Genomic DNA, 15,827 nt, shown 5'->3' on the forward strand with positions numbered 1-15,827 from the left:
GATGAACCGAAGGGGATGCTCTGCTTCTCACCAAAGGAAAAGCACCTCCGGGAAGGGGGCAGGAGGGCAGCAACATGCTCCAACGCTTCAACGCTGGAGACCATTTAATCCCTGCTCCAGCCCCAGGAGCTGCAAAGGCCATTAGAAGTCAGCGTTTAGCAGCTCTGGAAGAGGTCAGCCAAGACAGGCATTTCCATGCGAAATGTTTTTGTTCTTACGAAAACAAAACAAAACAAAACAAAAAAAAAACCACAAAAAAAAACCCCAACCCACAAAACAAATAGGAATTCAACAGTTCTCAGCATCCAAAGCCCAGACCCCAGTGCTGGCGGGGCATTGCACAACTTCTCATCAACATCCCCTCTCCGAGCGCTCAGACCCCGTAGCAATGCTTTTTTCCAGGCAAACCACCCAGTTTCAGGGGGAACAAACCAAGGGAAAGGCCTAAAACAGGAGGGAGAGCAAGTACAGCCCGCTGCCGGGACAAGCGCCATCCAAATCCGATACCCTGTGAGCAAGGTGGGACCTCGACGAGCTGACGTCCCTCCTCATCCTCGCTGCCCGCTGCGCTGGCTTTGCTTTCCGCCCCTGAACTCCTCGATTCCCGTGCAGGATGGGGAGGCAGCACAATCCTCTCCTCCCTCCCGGAGCCCACGGCACAGCAGGACACGCGGCAGCGCTCGGCGGGGCTGGGAATCACAGCAGCAGCGTGCCTAATCCCCCCGATCCCAAGCACTTTGGAAGGACAAAGAGCCGAGTCTCCTTTGCCAGTAAATTGAACCTGCGGTTCCAGGGGCTCGAGGCACTTCAAAGCCTGCAGCAGCCCGGCCAGCAGCAGTAAAGGGATGTACTTTTCGGCTGTCGAGCAACGAAGTAAAATCCACACAAATAAGCAGTGTTCCAGAAAACCAGGTTTAACCATCAGCAGCTCCAAACGACGGGGGATGTTTTTCCTGAAGGTTTTTCCTCCTCCCCCCTCCTCCTTTCCAGTTTGTCTTGGGGTATTTTTTCTTTTTTTCTTTCTCAGTAAAACACATCTCCAGCTCCCACACTGCCCACCCCTTTCAGGTCTGAGCATCCTCCAGAGGTAAAATGCTGAGTTAGGTACTGGAGTCCAGGAAAGGAGGTGCCTTTGATGAATAGCAAATCTACAGACTTCAATCGTTTCGCTGAGCGCCACAGATTTAATAAGTTATTTCCGTGGAAAACCTTAGTAAGTCAGTTATGAATCAAGTCTATAAACACCTCTCACTCATCAAAGTGCCACAAAAAAAAATAAAAATCTATTACTGTAACTGTGAATACAAGCCTCTCTCTACAGGTCCCTGTAAGAAGCCAAAATTCCTCCTTCAAAACATTCACCATTTTCAAAGGTCATAAATACACTATGTCCAGTATTCAGCAAATCCATTTAAAAAGCAAAACATAGGCAGAGAGAAAAAGCAAAGTTCAAACAAAGATGTACCATCAGATACGCAGCGTTCAAAAGACACAACCAGAGTTACATCAAAAGAACTTTTACTACCTAGAAAGCCATATCCAACTCCTAATAGGGTGCAAGAATGTAATGTTTTGGCTACAAAGATTAAACTAATTTACTTTTAAGTAACTTGCTTACTTCCTGATGTTTCTTTTTTTAAGTGTGATGCTTAGGTGCTTGGAGAAGTGAGGGATGTGATTATTCTGTGATTCAAGGCCAAACATCATAACTACTCAATGAACCACAGACAAAAAACATATTTTATCTGGGTGTTGTACTTACTCCAAGAACTTCTAGGCTGAAAACATCCCGGCTAACTGCGAAAAGCCATCCCAGTTCCAGGTAAAGGGAGGGAGAGAAAGAGCAACTCTCTCTCCTTCTCTGCAGAAACGTACCGAGAAATTCAGCGTACTGCCTACAACGAAATGGTGCTCCCCAAATATCGCCGGTGGCACGGTCATGGCAGGGCATCATCCTGCCCGGCTCCACCACAGAAAATCCTCCTCCAGAGCCGGGGAGCTGCACGCACACACACCGAGGTATCATCTGCAAAGCAGCTTTAATCCCTGCATTAGGCACGGGGCCAGGTATTGATAAGACCAACCTTCTTCCACCCCTTGTGCACCAGGCAGCGCGTGTGACTCCACACAAACGATCCTAAGGCTCTGGCAGCTAGTTTTGCTTTTCTCCCCCCTCCTTCTTCTTCTGGACTAGCTCTGATTGATTGTCCACATTTTTCCAAGTGTTGTCTGTGTTGGAGGGTTAGAGCAGCCATTACAATAATCAAAGAGGAAAGATGGTCTTGCACGTGAAGCGATGCAAGCAATGGATGGCGGTGGGGGAGATTTTGGCTCGATTCACAGCTCTGCAACAGCTGCCCCATCTACGCTGGGAAAAATCACCGACTCCCTGGCTCCTTGCAGGGAAGAACACAGGGGAAGAAGGGAAGTCCACCACTGTTCCATCAGTTCAGGTGAAGACCATCACCGGGGCTGTCTCAACTGAAGATGCTCCTCGGGGCAGGCAGGTCCCTGGGATGCAGTAGCCCCAGCTGAATGTAGGATGCCGTGTCCTCGCCCCTTGGCAATGCGCTGGAGAACGGCCTTGCTCTTGCAAAGCATTTGTATGGCTAATAACGAAGAGACATTTCTCCATCTCCCAGCCCAGAAGAATACCTTCCCTCCTGGAAGACAGTGCTTTTGTAGGTTGTTGGTGATGCTCTCTTGCTGCGCGAGATGCAAAGCCCCAGAACAATCTTTATTTCCCTCCTTGGGAGACCTTCAACACAAACCATCTCTTTTCCCATCTCCAGCAAACGTCCCCAGTGGTCCCTCACCCTTCACAAAATTAATTTCCCCTCCACACGTTACTAACCTGGCTCAGCTCCGAATTAATTTCAAGACCAAAAGGCTTGTATTGCAAGCTCATAACCTGTAGGATATTTTTATGAACAGGTGTCACTTGCTTTAGAAACCCTTCTACAGCTGCACGGCCATCACCGAAATTTCATCCTCCTTCCGGAGGCCTGTACTCTGCACGGATGGGGTCACTGACACCTCTCCTGCTTCTCCAGATGGGACGCTGGGTACAGGTGGCAACACGAAGCGTCATCATCCACAAGCTCTACAAGAGCAAGCTTCTGTGGACCTCAACACTAGTGTTTGGTTTGGTAGCCTAACGTGAGTTGCCCCACTGGGTTTTCATGGAGAAACAACCACGTGCAGGAACGTCTTCCCCAGCCTTGATCTAAGGCACCTTCTCTTCAATTGGTAAATAAGGGTGCGTTTGCTCAGTCTCAGTGCTCTGGGCAACACCTTCAGCTGCACGTTAACGACCCAAGAGGAGTACTCTCCGCTGGGTTACGTCGCTCATGGATGATGCACTGCCATCAACGGGCTTTGGACACCGCGAGGAGCCCGACAGCTGCAGGGTCAACGATCGCTTCCCTTCCCCTTCTGCCCCGAAGGAAAAAAAAAAAAAAAAAAAAGTGTCTGAACTCCAGGAGCTGCCACCTGAGCCACCAACTGTGAGAGGCACAGATGTAATGCAAAAAAAACCCCAAAAACCAAAACAACCCACAAACTGCAGGTCTTCTGTAAACCTACAGGCTCCGGTGGATTTATCATCAACCCAAAAAAGACATTTGTTGTAGAATAAAACAGCACACCTGCCTCTCTCTGAAAGGGACATGCGCTGAAAGCCCAGGGATGCCGTCTCCGAGCGTTTCTCCACCTTCCCTTTCAGGGCTTAATTCTGTGACTCACCCTGCAGTTTGCAAAGCTGCCTTTGATGTCAACCCCAGGCAGGGCCAGAAGCTGCACACGAGCAAACCCAAAGCAGAGGCAGGTTATTGTTCTGAAGTTCTCCCAGCCATCCGGAAGGATGCCGGAGCACGGTCCCGCTCTCCACTGGGGATTCCAACATCCACGGCCATCCACGGTCACACGGGGAAAACCTTCACACCGAGCAAAGAATTCCTCTCCGAAGCGCATCGGAAAATAGATGCACTTTATTTCCCGTTGGCAAACTCAAACTATGGAGGAAAAATGTTTAATATAAAAACATCTGACAAAGCACCTCCAGGATGTATTTTTTTGCATCAAAGAAGTAGCTCTTGGCAACAGGCTCACTCCTCCGACAAGAAAAGTTTTTAGCCAAACCCTGATTGTTATAGACTGCGCAGGGTAAGACACGCCAGCGAACTTGAAGTTAAATATGAAAGAAAAAGGAAACCAAAACCATTACTGGCCCAAATAAACATCTGTCTGTGATTAAACTGGATGCACAGATATGCTCTGCTTTGCTTTATTTTTTTTTTTAAGTGCATTTATGTTTCTGCAATAGGACAAGGGGAAGAAAGGATGAAAAGGCTCCGGGGTGCAGCTGGGTCCGACCAGTCCTGCAGCCCCTGAGCTGTCACCTGTGCCCAGGGCTGCCATGGGCGCCTGCCACCGAGACACACCGAAGCCGGAGGCAACCATCAAAAAGCTGCAAAACCAACATTTCACCCCCAGAAGGAATTGCTGCCCTATTAATGAGAAAAGTGTCTTTTTTTATTTTTTTTCTCCTATTAACAGGTAATTTCACAATCTCTCCTCCAATCTGGAAAGGGCAATGTTTGCCCAGTTTCCACACATATCCGCCTTACATATTTATAGGCTCTTTTTTTTTTTTTCCTACTCCTAACACACAGGATCTTCATAAATTTCCTTGTTAGCATAAATCCTTGCAGTCTGTTATTTCTGGGGGGAGAGGAAGAGAGACGTTCACTTTCTCCATTCAGTGGGTTTTAAAATATGCTTCCTTAAGTTCATCCTAAATATTGCTGGAAGCAGAAAAAAAACCCTCCGGCTCTTGCTTTGGAGCTGTGGGCTGAATCATCAGCCGCGATGGACGGACACACTCCAGCCTTCTTCCTCCCTTTCAGGGGTATGGGGACCCTGCTCCCCACATCCAACACCCCCAGCCCCACAGGCAACTTCCCCACCTTCCCAGGCCTTGGAAAAAAAAACAAAAACAAAAAACCTTAAAGAATTTAAACGAGCTCCAGTACATTCAGTCTCTCTTTGTTTCTCCTCTCTCTGTTAATTCACAATTATCCTCCACCAGCTTCGGAGGGGATAACGCAGAACAGGTCGCTGAGCAGAGCTCATCTCTACACGGAGCCCGTCACCTCCCAGGCTTCGGCAGAGCCGCTCGGAGCAGACCCACCCACGTCCTTCCACTTTCGGGTACGGCTCCCCACTGCCCTGGGGCGCAGAGAGGGATAAACCACTCCTCCAACAAACCACCCACTCACACCTTCTTCTTTCGGATGCACAAATGGGTTCAACAGAGCTGAAACTCTCGAAGAGTTTTAGCACGCGGGAAGCGATTTGATTTAAAAGTCTAAACAAATAAATAGTATTTTTTGGGAAGTCCAAAGCTGCATCTTCCCTGGCATCCTGCAAAGCCCCTTGCTCCTGGCGCAGCCTCCCCTCACCAGCCTCTGCTGCCCCCAACTCGCGACTTCTCAGCTCTTGCCTCTCCCCTGTTAGCACTTCCCTTCTCCTCTCTGCTCCACCAAAGCCACACGCATTTCTTCCATCTGAGTTTCTCAGCACGGCGCCGAGCATCCCCCAAACCCGGGCACCAGCCGCTCGGTGGCAGGAGGACCGGGTGCAGGATGCGGTCCTCCATCCGCGGGACTACAGGAAGGCAGCTTGGACACGGGCACCCACACTCGGCAGGGAGCCCTTTCCCTCCGGAAAACCCTGCCGCACACAGGGCCGAGCCTCGCGGGCAACATCGGTTCACAAAGGCATTTCCATACGAACAATAAAACTTTCCGCACAAACGCTGGTATGGCTCCTGATTAAGCGAGGAGTAACGAGCAGGCGTGTAGGGACACATGAGACAGGCTCTAGTGATGAGTGGCTCATTTTGAGGAAAAATAGCTATCATAAGGGCTTGGCGCTGACTGTTGCAGGCAGAGTCTTTGTTAACCATCTTCAATGGAGACACCCAGCCGGCGCGGGACCGCTACGTGGTGACTGGGGACTTTGCTGCAGGGCAGCAGTGAGCTGCACCCATCACCACCTGCCTGCTTCTACAGCTAACGACTCATCCTTCGTTATCATTGCTCCAAAGAAAACCCATGGCCCAACATTTCTGCACTCTCTGGAGGATGGACAAGCTGCTCCAGACCCGCAGAGCCCACGAGCAATAGTCAAGTCGGCGTGGAGACCTATGGGAGGCTGCCAAGCGGCTACACCACCTTTTGTCCTCCTACCTGTGCTCGACCCTTCTCCTCCTGCGTGGTCCTTAGGACCTCTAGAATTTAATGCCGCCACTAACAAGAACTCTGGTCACTACTCGCGGGAGCTTCTTTAGCCAGAAAGACAGCCTGGCGCAGCGTGCTGTGCCAGGGCAGTGCTGAGGAGCGGGGCTATTTCGCGGCCTTTAAGAGAGGATCCTCCCCAGGGAAGGTGAGGGATAGCCCTGTGGGATTCAGAGGAAGGCAGGGAATCCCAAATCCCGTGACCCACACCATCTGCTCCAGCATGTCCCCACCGTACCGAACCAGTTCCCGCGGCGGCGGCGCAGCCCTCTACACGCCTGGCAAGTCTAACGGGTACAGCAGCTTCTTGGCATGTGGTAGAGGAGCCAAGTCCGAGGGGGGGAAAAAAAAAAAAAAAAACCTTACTACAAATGTTCCACCAATTATGAGTCACGGGGCTGAGCTTTTGTTTCTGCCTTGCTGGATTTTGCCCTTTCCCTGGTATTTCCCCAGCTCCGGCCGCGGGAGCCACACGGACGCAGACGCTGGCCAAGGCTCTGCCAGCTCCCGGGGGATGGACACGATCTGGCCAGAGAAACAACCTTGGCTCCAAATACAGCTCCCAAAACAGCAGGTTTTCGTCGCCTCCGCTCCCCAGGCGTGCATGGCTGCAGAAATAAACCTAATGAGGAAAAGACGGAGCCCCTCTTCGTACTGCCGTAAGCCTGAATGTGACACTGCTTGAGCTCAGGAGGTGGGAACTTTTGAGATCAAACACCTCCAAGTGCCTTTTTCCCCCAGCTCAGACCTTCCCAAGTCATTGCTCCTCACTGAGATCAGGAGCATCCCCAACCTGAGGGAAATGCTGTGGCTGGACACCGACCCTGGGGACCGACAGCTTCATTTCGTGACCCAGAGGCTACGAACCTCAGATGAAGAGGGCTCTGGGGCATCACCCATTGATCCAGCTTGTGACACAGAAGATCCCATCCACTCAACTAGTCACAACTTGTGCTTCCAGCCAAGGGACTGTTACTCCTAATTTTCTGGCGAGCCTACTATTTCACTGAAGACTTTTTTCCTATTTTTTAAGAGCAGTTTTACAGCCATGAAAAGGTCTACTTCAAAAAGAGGGGTTAAGTTTTGTAGCTTGGGGTTTTTTTGTTAAATTTATACATATGACAGAGATAATCTTTCGACTTCATGCTAAAACTTCCTGTTTAGAAGTTCATCAAATAAAGGAGTAACAGCAAAAGAATGGTTCTCTTTGTTATCCTAAATTGAATTTTGTGGTTTTCATAGGAAAAGCCTTTTTGATGATCAAAGCTGAAGCAATAAATAGTAGTGGCTTGATGCTAGATCCAAAACGTACTTATTTTTGGAACGGGAGTTAAATGCACATTGAGCTCCTTCGGTACACACAAGAAAAGGCAGGGAGGACCGCGTGCTTTGTGTATCATTTACACAGGCCTTCATTTCAAGCAGACCTATTAACTAAGTTGAAATGGAGAATAAACAAACTGAAATATGGCAAATAGACTAGGGTCTAAGTGGGTTTTCTTCCTTTTACTTCCCCGTGATGACAAGTATGGGTTAACTTCAGTGAAGCTCTTATCCTCTTTCAGCAATCATGAGCACTGGGGAAAAATAAATCACGCAGCCCCAGACTCTTATTAAAAGTTACACCATTGGAAACTACACAGGGGGAGAGGAGGTATCTGATTTCAGTACAGTCTCGGTCACATGTTATCATTATATTGGTCAAGTAAAAGTTAAAAATCTCTCTTCCATTCCAGAAAATCCACCAGATGTCCCATAAAGGGCTCAGCTGCAAGAGAAGCTAAACCATTACATCCTTAGGAATCCTGGTTTTCAAACTTGGCTGCTATAATTAATGGCAATTATCAAGTTACAATAAAAGCCATGGGCATGGGGAGCTTTACGGACATGTATCCAGCCCGAGGAATGTTTGTTAGGAATTGCAAACACATATTTATTATAGCATAACCCTGAACGATCCAACTCCTGGCTATCAATTGTTCCCCTGCTATGGACACTTGGCAGCACAACAAAAGCCGCGCGGGGCCGGCACGCTGGATTCGGCACGCGGCAGCACCGCGGCACAGCGAGAACCTTAAAGGAGAAGGAGAAGGGAAAAAAACCCCCGAGGAAAACGCGCTGCCGTGCCGTGACACCGCGACGCCGTGCTGTTCAAACGCTCTTGGAAGTGCTGCGGAGTCAGGATCGGCTTAAACACCCCAAGGAAGCCCCAGGTCTCACCAAACCGGCCACAGACCGAGAAGAAGAGAAAAATCACGGCTAACGGACCAGTACCCCACGGGTGCCCTTCACCACCGTGGACTTACAGCACCCCCAGAGAGAGCGGTAAACCCCCTCCACGTGCTCAGCAATCCGGCCACTTGGCACCAAGGTGGCCAAGTCCTCCCCCGCCACAAAGCCCCACCTCTGAAGGAGGCACACGGGGCTTCACCGGGATGAAGCCTTGTCTGTCTTCATCTCAGCTCTCAGACCATTAGCCAGGTCATTTCTTACACAGAAATTAAACCAGGTCCTGTAGACGGGTCCCTCCTCCCCTCCACGCAGTCAGCCCCCGGCATAAGACACCAGAGGGGGAAGACGTGACACCATCACTGCAGCCGCAGCCCAACGCCATCAAATGAAAGCCCCAACGCTCTGCCTGCCGGCAGGCAAAACCACCCCGGGGCCTGACAGAGCACCATGAAATGAATGAAAGGTTGCAAGGGTGGGGCAGGGCGAAAATCAGGACCTAATTAAGCAGAGCTTTGTTCGGGAGCTTTAATGGCAGCGTAGCTCAGAGCTCTGCTCATGAAAGCAGGGTTTGCGCTGCCGGGCCAGGAGCCAGCAGGTAACGCCGGCTGGACGGACTCGGCAAGAACCACCACAAAGCAGCATCGTTTGGAACGGCCTCGCCGCTCCTGCCATGAAAGCGGGGAGGGCGCACAGCCCGGCCCCACGCCAGCCTACGACCCCAGCGCTCCAGCGAGGTCTAGACAGCTTCTGTGGTGGACACGTGTGGGCCTGTGGCCACCTCCCGAACATCCCCGCTTGTCCCAGCACGCTCATCCCACGAACGGCATCTCATCACCACCAGACGCCTCTGAACAATCAGCTCGGACAGCCGCTCTGGGTTTGTTTTTTTTTTTTTTCCCCTTCTTTTCACACCAGGAACACAAGGCAGGAGCAGCACCACAAGCTCCCGTCTCCTCCTGCCGCCCTGCCCCAGCCACAGACCCCGCGTCGGGGGACGGCGCAAACATCTGCCAACCTGAGAAGTCTCCGGGCGTGACGTTGGGCGAGTTCGTAGCCTCTGTTTCAGTGTAAGACAACGTGGAATCTGATAGATCTATAAAAAAAAAAACAGGAAAAAAAAAAAAAAAGAAAAAACAAAGCATTTTTAGTCCTCCTGCGTTTGCAAGCCCTACGTGAGCACCCGAGGCTCTTCTGCTTCCCGTCACCAGCCCACCTCTCCCCGAGAGAAACTCTCCACCGGGCCAGAAAGCAGCGATTAACTTTGTACCTCTACCATGCAAATGCAAAGTCTGAATCGCTTCGACCACAAAAATAACTGCAGTTAAGCTGATCAAACAAGTAGGAACTTGGTGCTTACTGGATAAAGTTACATTAAGCCTCTAAACAATTCATAGTTACTATACTTAATTATCACCATTAAAATTCTTGAAGCTGTTTATTCTTGCTTCCTTCCTTCCTTCCTCTTTGCTGAAGCAAAGGAAACTTTGTTTTAACAAGTTAAGAGTCTTTGTTATTCTCCCTTGCTTACACCCCTCTAATTAAGTGCTCAACTGTTTGCTCACAGATTAACTATTATTTTTCCAATCAAACAAGCCAGTGAAGCAAATTTCAATCCCCGGCTGTTGTTCTAATAAAGTCACGTGTCACTCACTATCATCTCTCCCTGCAGCACAAGCAGTTTCTAAAGGGAATTAACTCGGAAGGGGCAGCGTGGGGAGGGACAACTCCTATTTTTTTCGTATATAACTAACAAAAAAAAAACCCAAACAAAACAACAAAACCAAAAGCCATGCCCAGCACATTTTGCTTTGCCAGACGCTCTGGTCACGGCCTGTGTTGAAGGCGCCAGTCCCTGCGGGCAGCGGCTCCGTGTCAGGCAGCTCCCGGGAATCCCAGGCAGGGCAGGGACTCACCTTTGGCACGGACGGCTCGCGCCTGACTGGGGACAGGCTGTCCCGCTCCTATGGCCCGGGCAAACCCCGCCTGTCTCCTCCCGATGGGGAGCAGAAGCAGCTCGCCTGGGTCATTACCCCCTCTGTGAATCAGAGCCACCGACTAGGGGACAACGGGAGAAATCCCACGCTCCACATCCCGGCGAGAACAGCCCCACCTGCACCGATCCCGGCAAGAAACTCAAGAGGGACGTGGGATTCCTCCCCCCCTCCTGCATCTTTGCTTCCCGTTTACTTGAGCAAGAAGCGGGCATGGAGAAAGGACGGTCAGGAGGCAGCGATGCCAATGTAAAACATCTCCAAGCCAACACGCCCCACGCAGGACCAGGCTCCGAGGCTGCATCGTGCCAGGTCCTCCCGCAGCCTTCGCCTCATGCCCAGCCTGCCTACCCGAGCCGCTTTCGCTAGCTTTTCCAACAAAGCTTTTACAATTCACCAGGAGAAGTGAAAAGCCGTTCAGAAATTATACAGTGCTGAGTTTCAAAGAGTTTACATCTCATTTCAATCAGCAGAGGAAGGGCAACAGCCGGTTCCTCCGCGGCGCTGCGCAGCCAGGGCTTTATGGAAATGGCACCCAGGAGCTCCCACTCCCCCTCCGCTCCGTCATCCCGCAGATTACACACGCAGACAAAACATGACGTCTGGTAACCTTTCATTACGCCTTCATTAAAAATAGCGCTTCGTATTATTTTGGAAAATATGCATGCATCTCCACGGTAATTTGGTATGATAAACTGACATCCATTTCCTTCTTAAAACCTGTCAGCTGATGCTTGCTCAGAAATAATGAGCAGCCATAAAATCCTGACTTGTTGCCTTCTGCCTGACGCGCCATGTAGGGATGTCTTAGAACTACGACCAGGGCCGCACCACGAAAGAGAGCTGCCGGGAGATAAAAAGAGAGAAAACACGTACCCAGTGGCTTTTGCTCATCATTAGGAGACAGCCGAGAGTAGGGAGGCGGTGGAGACTCTGGAAAAACAAAACTTTAGGTTAGTGCCATGTTGGGTTTATCAACGAAACCCTCGCGCTTTCTGTCAGGGAAGGAACTCTTTCAAAGATTACAAACACCCAATAGAAGAAAACCCACTTGGAAGCAACTCGAGACCAGAATTTTGAAGAATGGGGGTTCCACTTTGACCTGTCAAAGTGGGCTTTACTCCCGAAAATGCTGCAGTTCTCCCCTACACCCCTGCCCCCCGCATCCCTGCCTGGGCACCCACAACCTGAGGCACACGAAATGGCACGCTGCTCCCAAAGAACGATGGTTTCGTCATCTGCCTTGGGAGACAACCCTCCAACCACCCCTCAAACACACACAGGGACTTAACAAGGGCTCTGCAACCACATGACAAGGACTGAAAAAGGGTGTCGGGCGACGAAGAGACACTCCTCTCTTGGCACGTGAAGCCTGACACCAGGGGCCGGGCTGGCCTCAGACAACAAGCCACCAAAGTAACTGTGGTCCATCCCAACAAAGCCCTCGGCGCACGAGCGGAGCAGCAGCAGAGGCCTCCATGATCCCATGCCGACCTCGATTCAGCAAAGCTCCCGAGCACACGCTCGGCTTTACGTGGCAACACATCAGCAGTCATGTGCCTGAAGTTAAGCAAGTCCTCAGAAGCGTTTGCTGAATCAGGTCCTCTAACTAGCTCCGGCTCTGCTTGTAAGAGTCAAGACCATGAAAAGGCTGAAGAAGGTCCTCCATCACCTTCTTGCATTGGTTAAAGGTTTTTCTTCTGAATTATGGTAGTGATTTTCCTCTAGAATTACAACTTGCTAAATTTGAGATACATGAGGCCAGACACGCTCCATCACGGCACTGGCATTGAGCAGACGGCGACTTCAGTGAGAAGCTGCCCTGAGAAGTCGATGCCATCACGTTGACCCCAGACTACTGAAAACAATGGTGCGCTCCTCAGATCCCACACGGACGCGAAAGCAAGGTGCTCACCCCAACACCTGCAGCCCAGCTTGGGCTAGTTCATCACGAACAACCTCAGCACCTGCCCTGTGATGGCTGCGGGACGGCCTGTGGTCACGCACTGCTTCCGCGAAAAGGTCCCTCACCTCCCCTAACCCAGCAAGGTGCCCAGCGGCAGGATGCTCTTCTCACAGAAGCAGCCTCAAAGTCAAAAAAATAACGGTGCCAACGTCCCGGTATGGATGTAAAGGCCCGACACGCACCCAGTGGGCTGGTCCCATGGTAACACCAGACCTGCTGCCAGATGCTGCCCCCACACCGCTCAGGTGTTTGTCACCCCGCAGTGACGTGGGGGACAAAGAGGAGCCCGGGCGGTCTCTGCAGGAAGACACTTGTGGAAAAGGGCATCAGGGCCTTTGCCGGGCTCCCGTCACCGTCCCCAGCGCCCGGGCGCAGCAGGTGGAGCCCTGGCACAGACACCCGCTATCGAAATGATAAGGAGCCACCCGATAACAGCTCCGCTCTCCAGTACTGCCCACAGCAGCCACGCACCGCTGGCAAACAGCCACGGCTGCAGGAAGGCCACCTGGAAACTTTGCCCAGTTCCTCCAAGCGCACATCTACTGCGGGCTGAGGGAAAAAGCCGCTTCTCCAAACCGAAGCAAAAAGCCTCTGGCGACCCGCGGGGGAGGCGGGGAGGGGGGGTGGGGGAAGGACGCCCAGCACCGAAGTTTCTTTCAAACAGGCGACGCAAAGCCAGGCAGGATCCCGGATTGCAAAATAAATTTAAAAAAAAAAATAAAAAAATAAAAATCAAAAGCCTTGCCAAGAAAGGGACCGGCAGCAGGAGGCTGGCGTCCTCCAGGATCCCTTTGCCCACGGTAAAAAAAAAAAAAAAAAAAAAAAAAAAAAAAAAAGCCCCGAGAAATGCATGAGCTCCAGCCCACCCACCCTCCCCCCGGTCCCACGCGTGCCCGGCGTTCCCCCGCGGTTCCGGGCATCCCTCCCTCCGCCCCCCCGGGCCGCCGGCGGGGCCCTGCGGCTTTAAGCCGGCGGCGGTAATTGCCCGGCTCCCCGGCCGCTCCGATAAACAGCGAGCCAGGCTGGCGCCAGCAGTACGCAAACTGCATATTATCGCCCCTTCTGCACCTAAATAGCAGGGGGACCTCCGCGGGAAGGGGGGGGGGGGGGGGGGGCGGCGGAATAAAAGGGCTTTTTAAACACTAACGGGGAACCGGTCTGGGCTGGGGGGCGGCGAGGGGAGGGATGTGGGAACCCGGGGGACCCCGGGCCAGGCGCATCCCGGCCGGGCATCCCCGCGGCCCGCGAGGGTTCAAATAAGCCGAGGAAAGGGCCCGAAGCCCCACAGCCGTCCCCCCCTCCCCAAATCGGTGGGGGACGGACCCCGACACACACCCCCACAGCCCCCCCCCCCCCCCCCGCTCCTCACCTGGCCCACAGAGGCGGCTGAAGTGGTAGGGGTTGCAGCAGACGGTGGGTCCGTCGGCGACGCCGAAGCTCTGGCACTCGCAGAGGGGCTTCAGCTCGGCGGGGTGCTGCAGGTCGGGCCAGCGGAAGAGTTTGCCCAGCAGCAGGTGGGGGGGCGCCGCCTGGCCCCCCAGCCGCACCTCGGTGCGGGCAACCAGCACGCAGCCGCTGGGCATGCCCCCGCGGGACTCCACCGCCTCCAGCAGGCTGTCCAGCGAGCGCTCCTTCAGCCGCTTCAGCAGCGAGTAGGTGACGGCCTTCAGCTCCTGCTCCAGCAGCAGCAGCCGCGACCGCGCCTCCCGGCCCCGCCGCTCCGGGGAGCCGCCGTCGGTCGCGCCGTCGGGGCTGGGGGGGGTCGGCGGCGGCGGCTGCGGGGGGGGCCGGCTGGGGGCCGCCCGGCTCCCGCTCCTTGAAGAGGCAGCAAGTCACCGTCCGGCCGTCGCTCTCCTGCGCCCGCCGCGGGCTCGCCCCCTCGGCGCCCTCCCGCCGCGGCGGGGCGCGGAGCCGGGCCCCGCGCCGCTCCGCCATGGGGTCCCGGCGGGGCGCCGCCGCCTCGCCCGCCGCCCCGCCGCGCCGCTCCTCCGCCTCCCGCAGCAGGCTGCGCGCTACCGCGCGGATCTCCGCCGAGGAGGGGTTTTTCTCCGCGATCTTGAAGCTACCGCCGGCTGCCGGGTCGTGGCCGCTCCTGGCGCTCCCATCTCCGCCGTCCCTGTCCGGAATGACGCGGCTCCTCCAAAGTCGCCGCACCAGCCCTGAGCGTTTGGACCTGAACATACGACACGCCGGCGGCCGGGGGTCGCGCGTCGCTCTCCGCCGCCGCCACCCCCCGCCCCCCCGGCGCCCCCTCCTCCTCCGCCGGGCTCCTCGCTCCGCCGCCGGCTTTATCTCATCTCAGACCCGCCGCCCTCGCAGCCTGCCCGCAGCACCCGGGCGCGGCGGTGCCGTTTCCCCGCGGCCCTGCCCAGCGAATCGCCGACGGCCCGCGGCGGGGGCCGCACCATGGGGGAGGCGGCGGCGGGGAGGGGAGCGCGGCGCGGGCATAGACGGCGCCGCGGGGGCTGCGCCGACGCCCGCGGCGGTGCGGGGCCGCTCCCGTGGCGGCGCTGGGGCTCGGGCGCGCCGCGCCGTGCCCTACATCGGCTGCCAACGCGGGGCCAGGCGGGGAGCGGCGGGGGCGGCCGGCGGGGGCGCGGGACGGGGCCGGGGGGCAGCCCGGAGGGATCCACCGTACAGCGGGGCGGCGGTGGTGAGGGGCTGGGGTGGGCGCCCCGGCGGCGGGGAAGTGGCGCCGGGTCCGCGCGCCGGAGGTGTCGATTCCCTTCGGCCAAAAATTAAAAAAAAAAAAAAAAAAATAAAAATAAAAATCAAAAAATTATAAAAACAAAATATCGAAAAAAAAGCCCAAAACCAGCAGCAGAACCCAGGGCGAAGGCCGGTGTCAGCACGTGAGTTGTACGTATCCCAGAGGCGCGGCCGCCACCGGTCCGGGCGCAGCCGCTCGCGCTGCCGCTGCCGCCGCTCGCGCTGCCGGCGGGTCCCCGCGCGCGCGGCTGCCGGGGCCGCCGCCGCCTGCGCGCCCGCTCGCGCCCGCCCGCCCTCCGCTGGCTTTTGTGTGGCCGGGGCGCGCGCGCAGGGCCCCTCGCGAGCGGCGGCGCGATTGGCTGCCGCCCATCATGTGCCAGTCTAGACACTTTGGCGGCTCCGCGCGGCACCGGGGCGTTGCGCAAACACCGGCTCAAGTTTCCGAACTCTTAAAGGGACACGCGCACCCCCCCCCCCCCCGCCCCGACCCCCCGCCACAACGCGGGGAGAACCCCCCCCGCCACCACCCCCGCCACTCCCCGCGCCTCCAGCGGCGGGCTGCCCCACGGGCAGCGGGAAGGGGCTGCGGGGGGTGGGGGCTACCCCGCCGCGGCCACCCGGGGGAAAAGT

The 15,827-nt window shown here is 54.9% G+C and overlaps 1 protein-coding gene across 1 annotated transcript in view; it reads right to left on the reverse strand.

The window, feature by feature from the left end:
• Positions 1–14,974, reverse strand: part of SMAD6 (SMAD family member 6) — a 45,961-nt gene extending 30,987 nt beyond the window's left edge. The window contains 4 exon segments of the mRNA XM_054214884.1: positions 9,547–9,624; positions 11,399–11,455; positions 13,858–14,272; positions 14,274–14,974. Of these exon segments, the coding sequence (XP_054070859.1) occupies positions 9,547–9,624; positions 11,399–11,455; positions 13,858–14,272; positions 14,274–14,669 (946 nt within the window). The 5' untranslated portion in view covers positions 14,670–14,974.
• Between the last annotated feature and the right edge of the window lie 853 nt (positions 14,975–15,827).

This window comes from Rissa tridactyla, chromosome 9 (genome assembly GCF_028500815.1).
Source record: "Rissa tridactyla isolate bRisTri1 chromosome 9, bRisTri1.patW.cur.20221130, whole genome shotgun sequence".
Taxonomy (NCBI): Eukaryota; Metazoa; Chordata; class Aves; order Charadriiformes; family Laridae; genus Rissa; species Rissa tridactyla.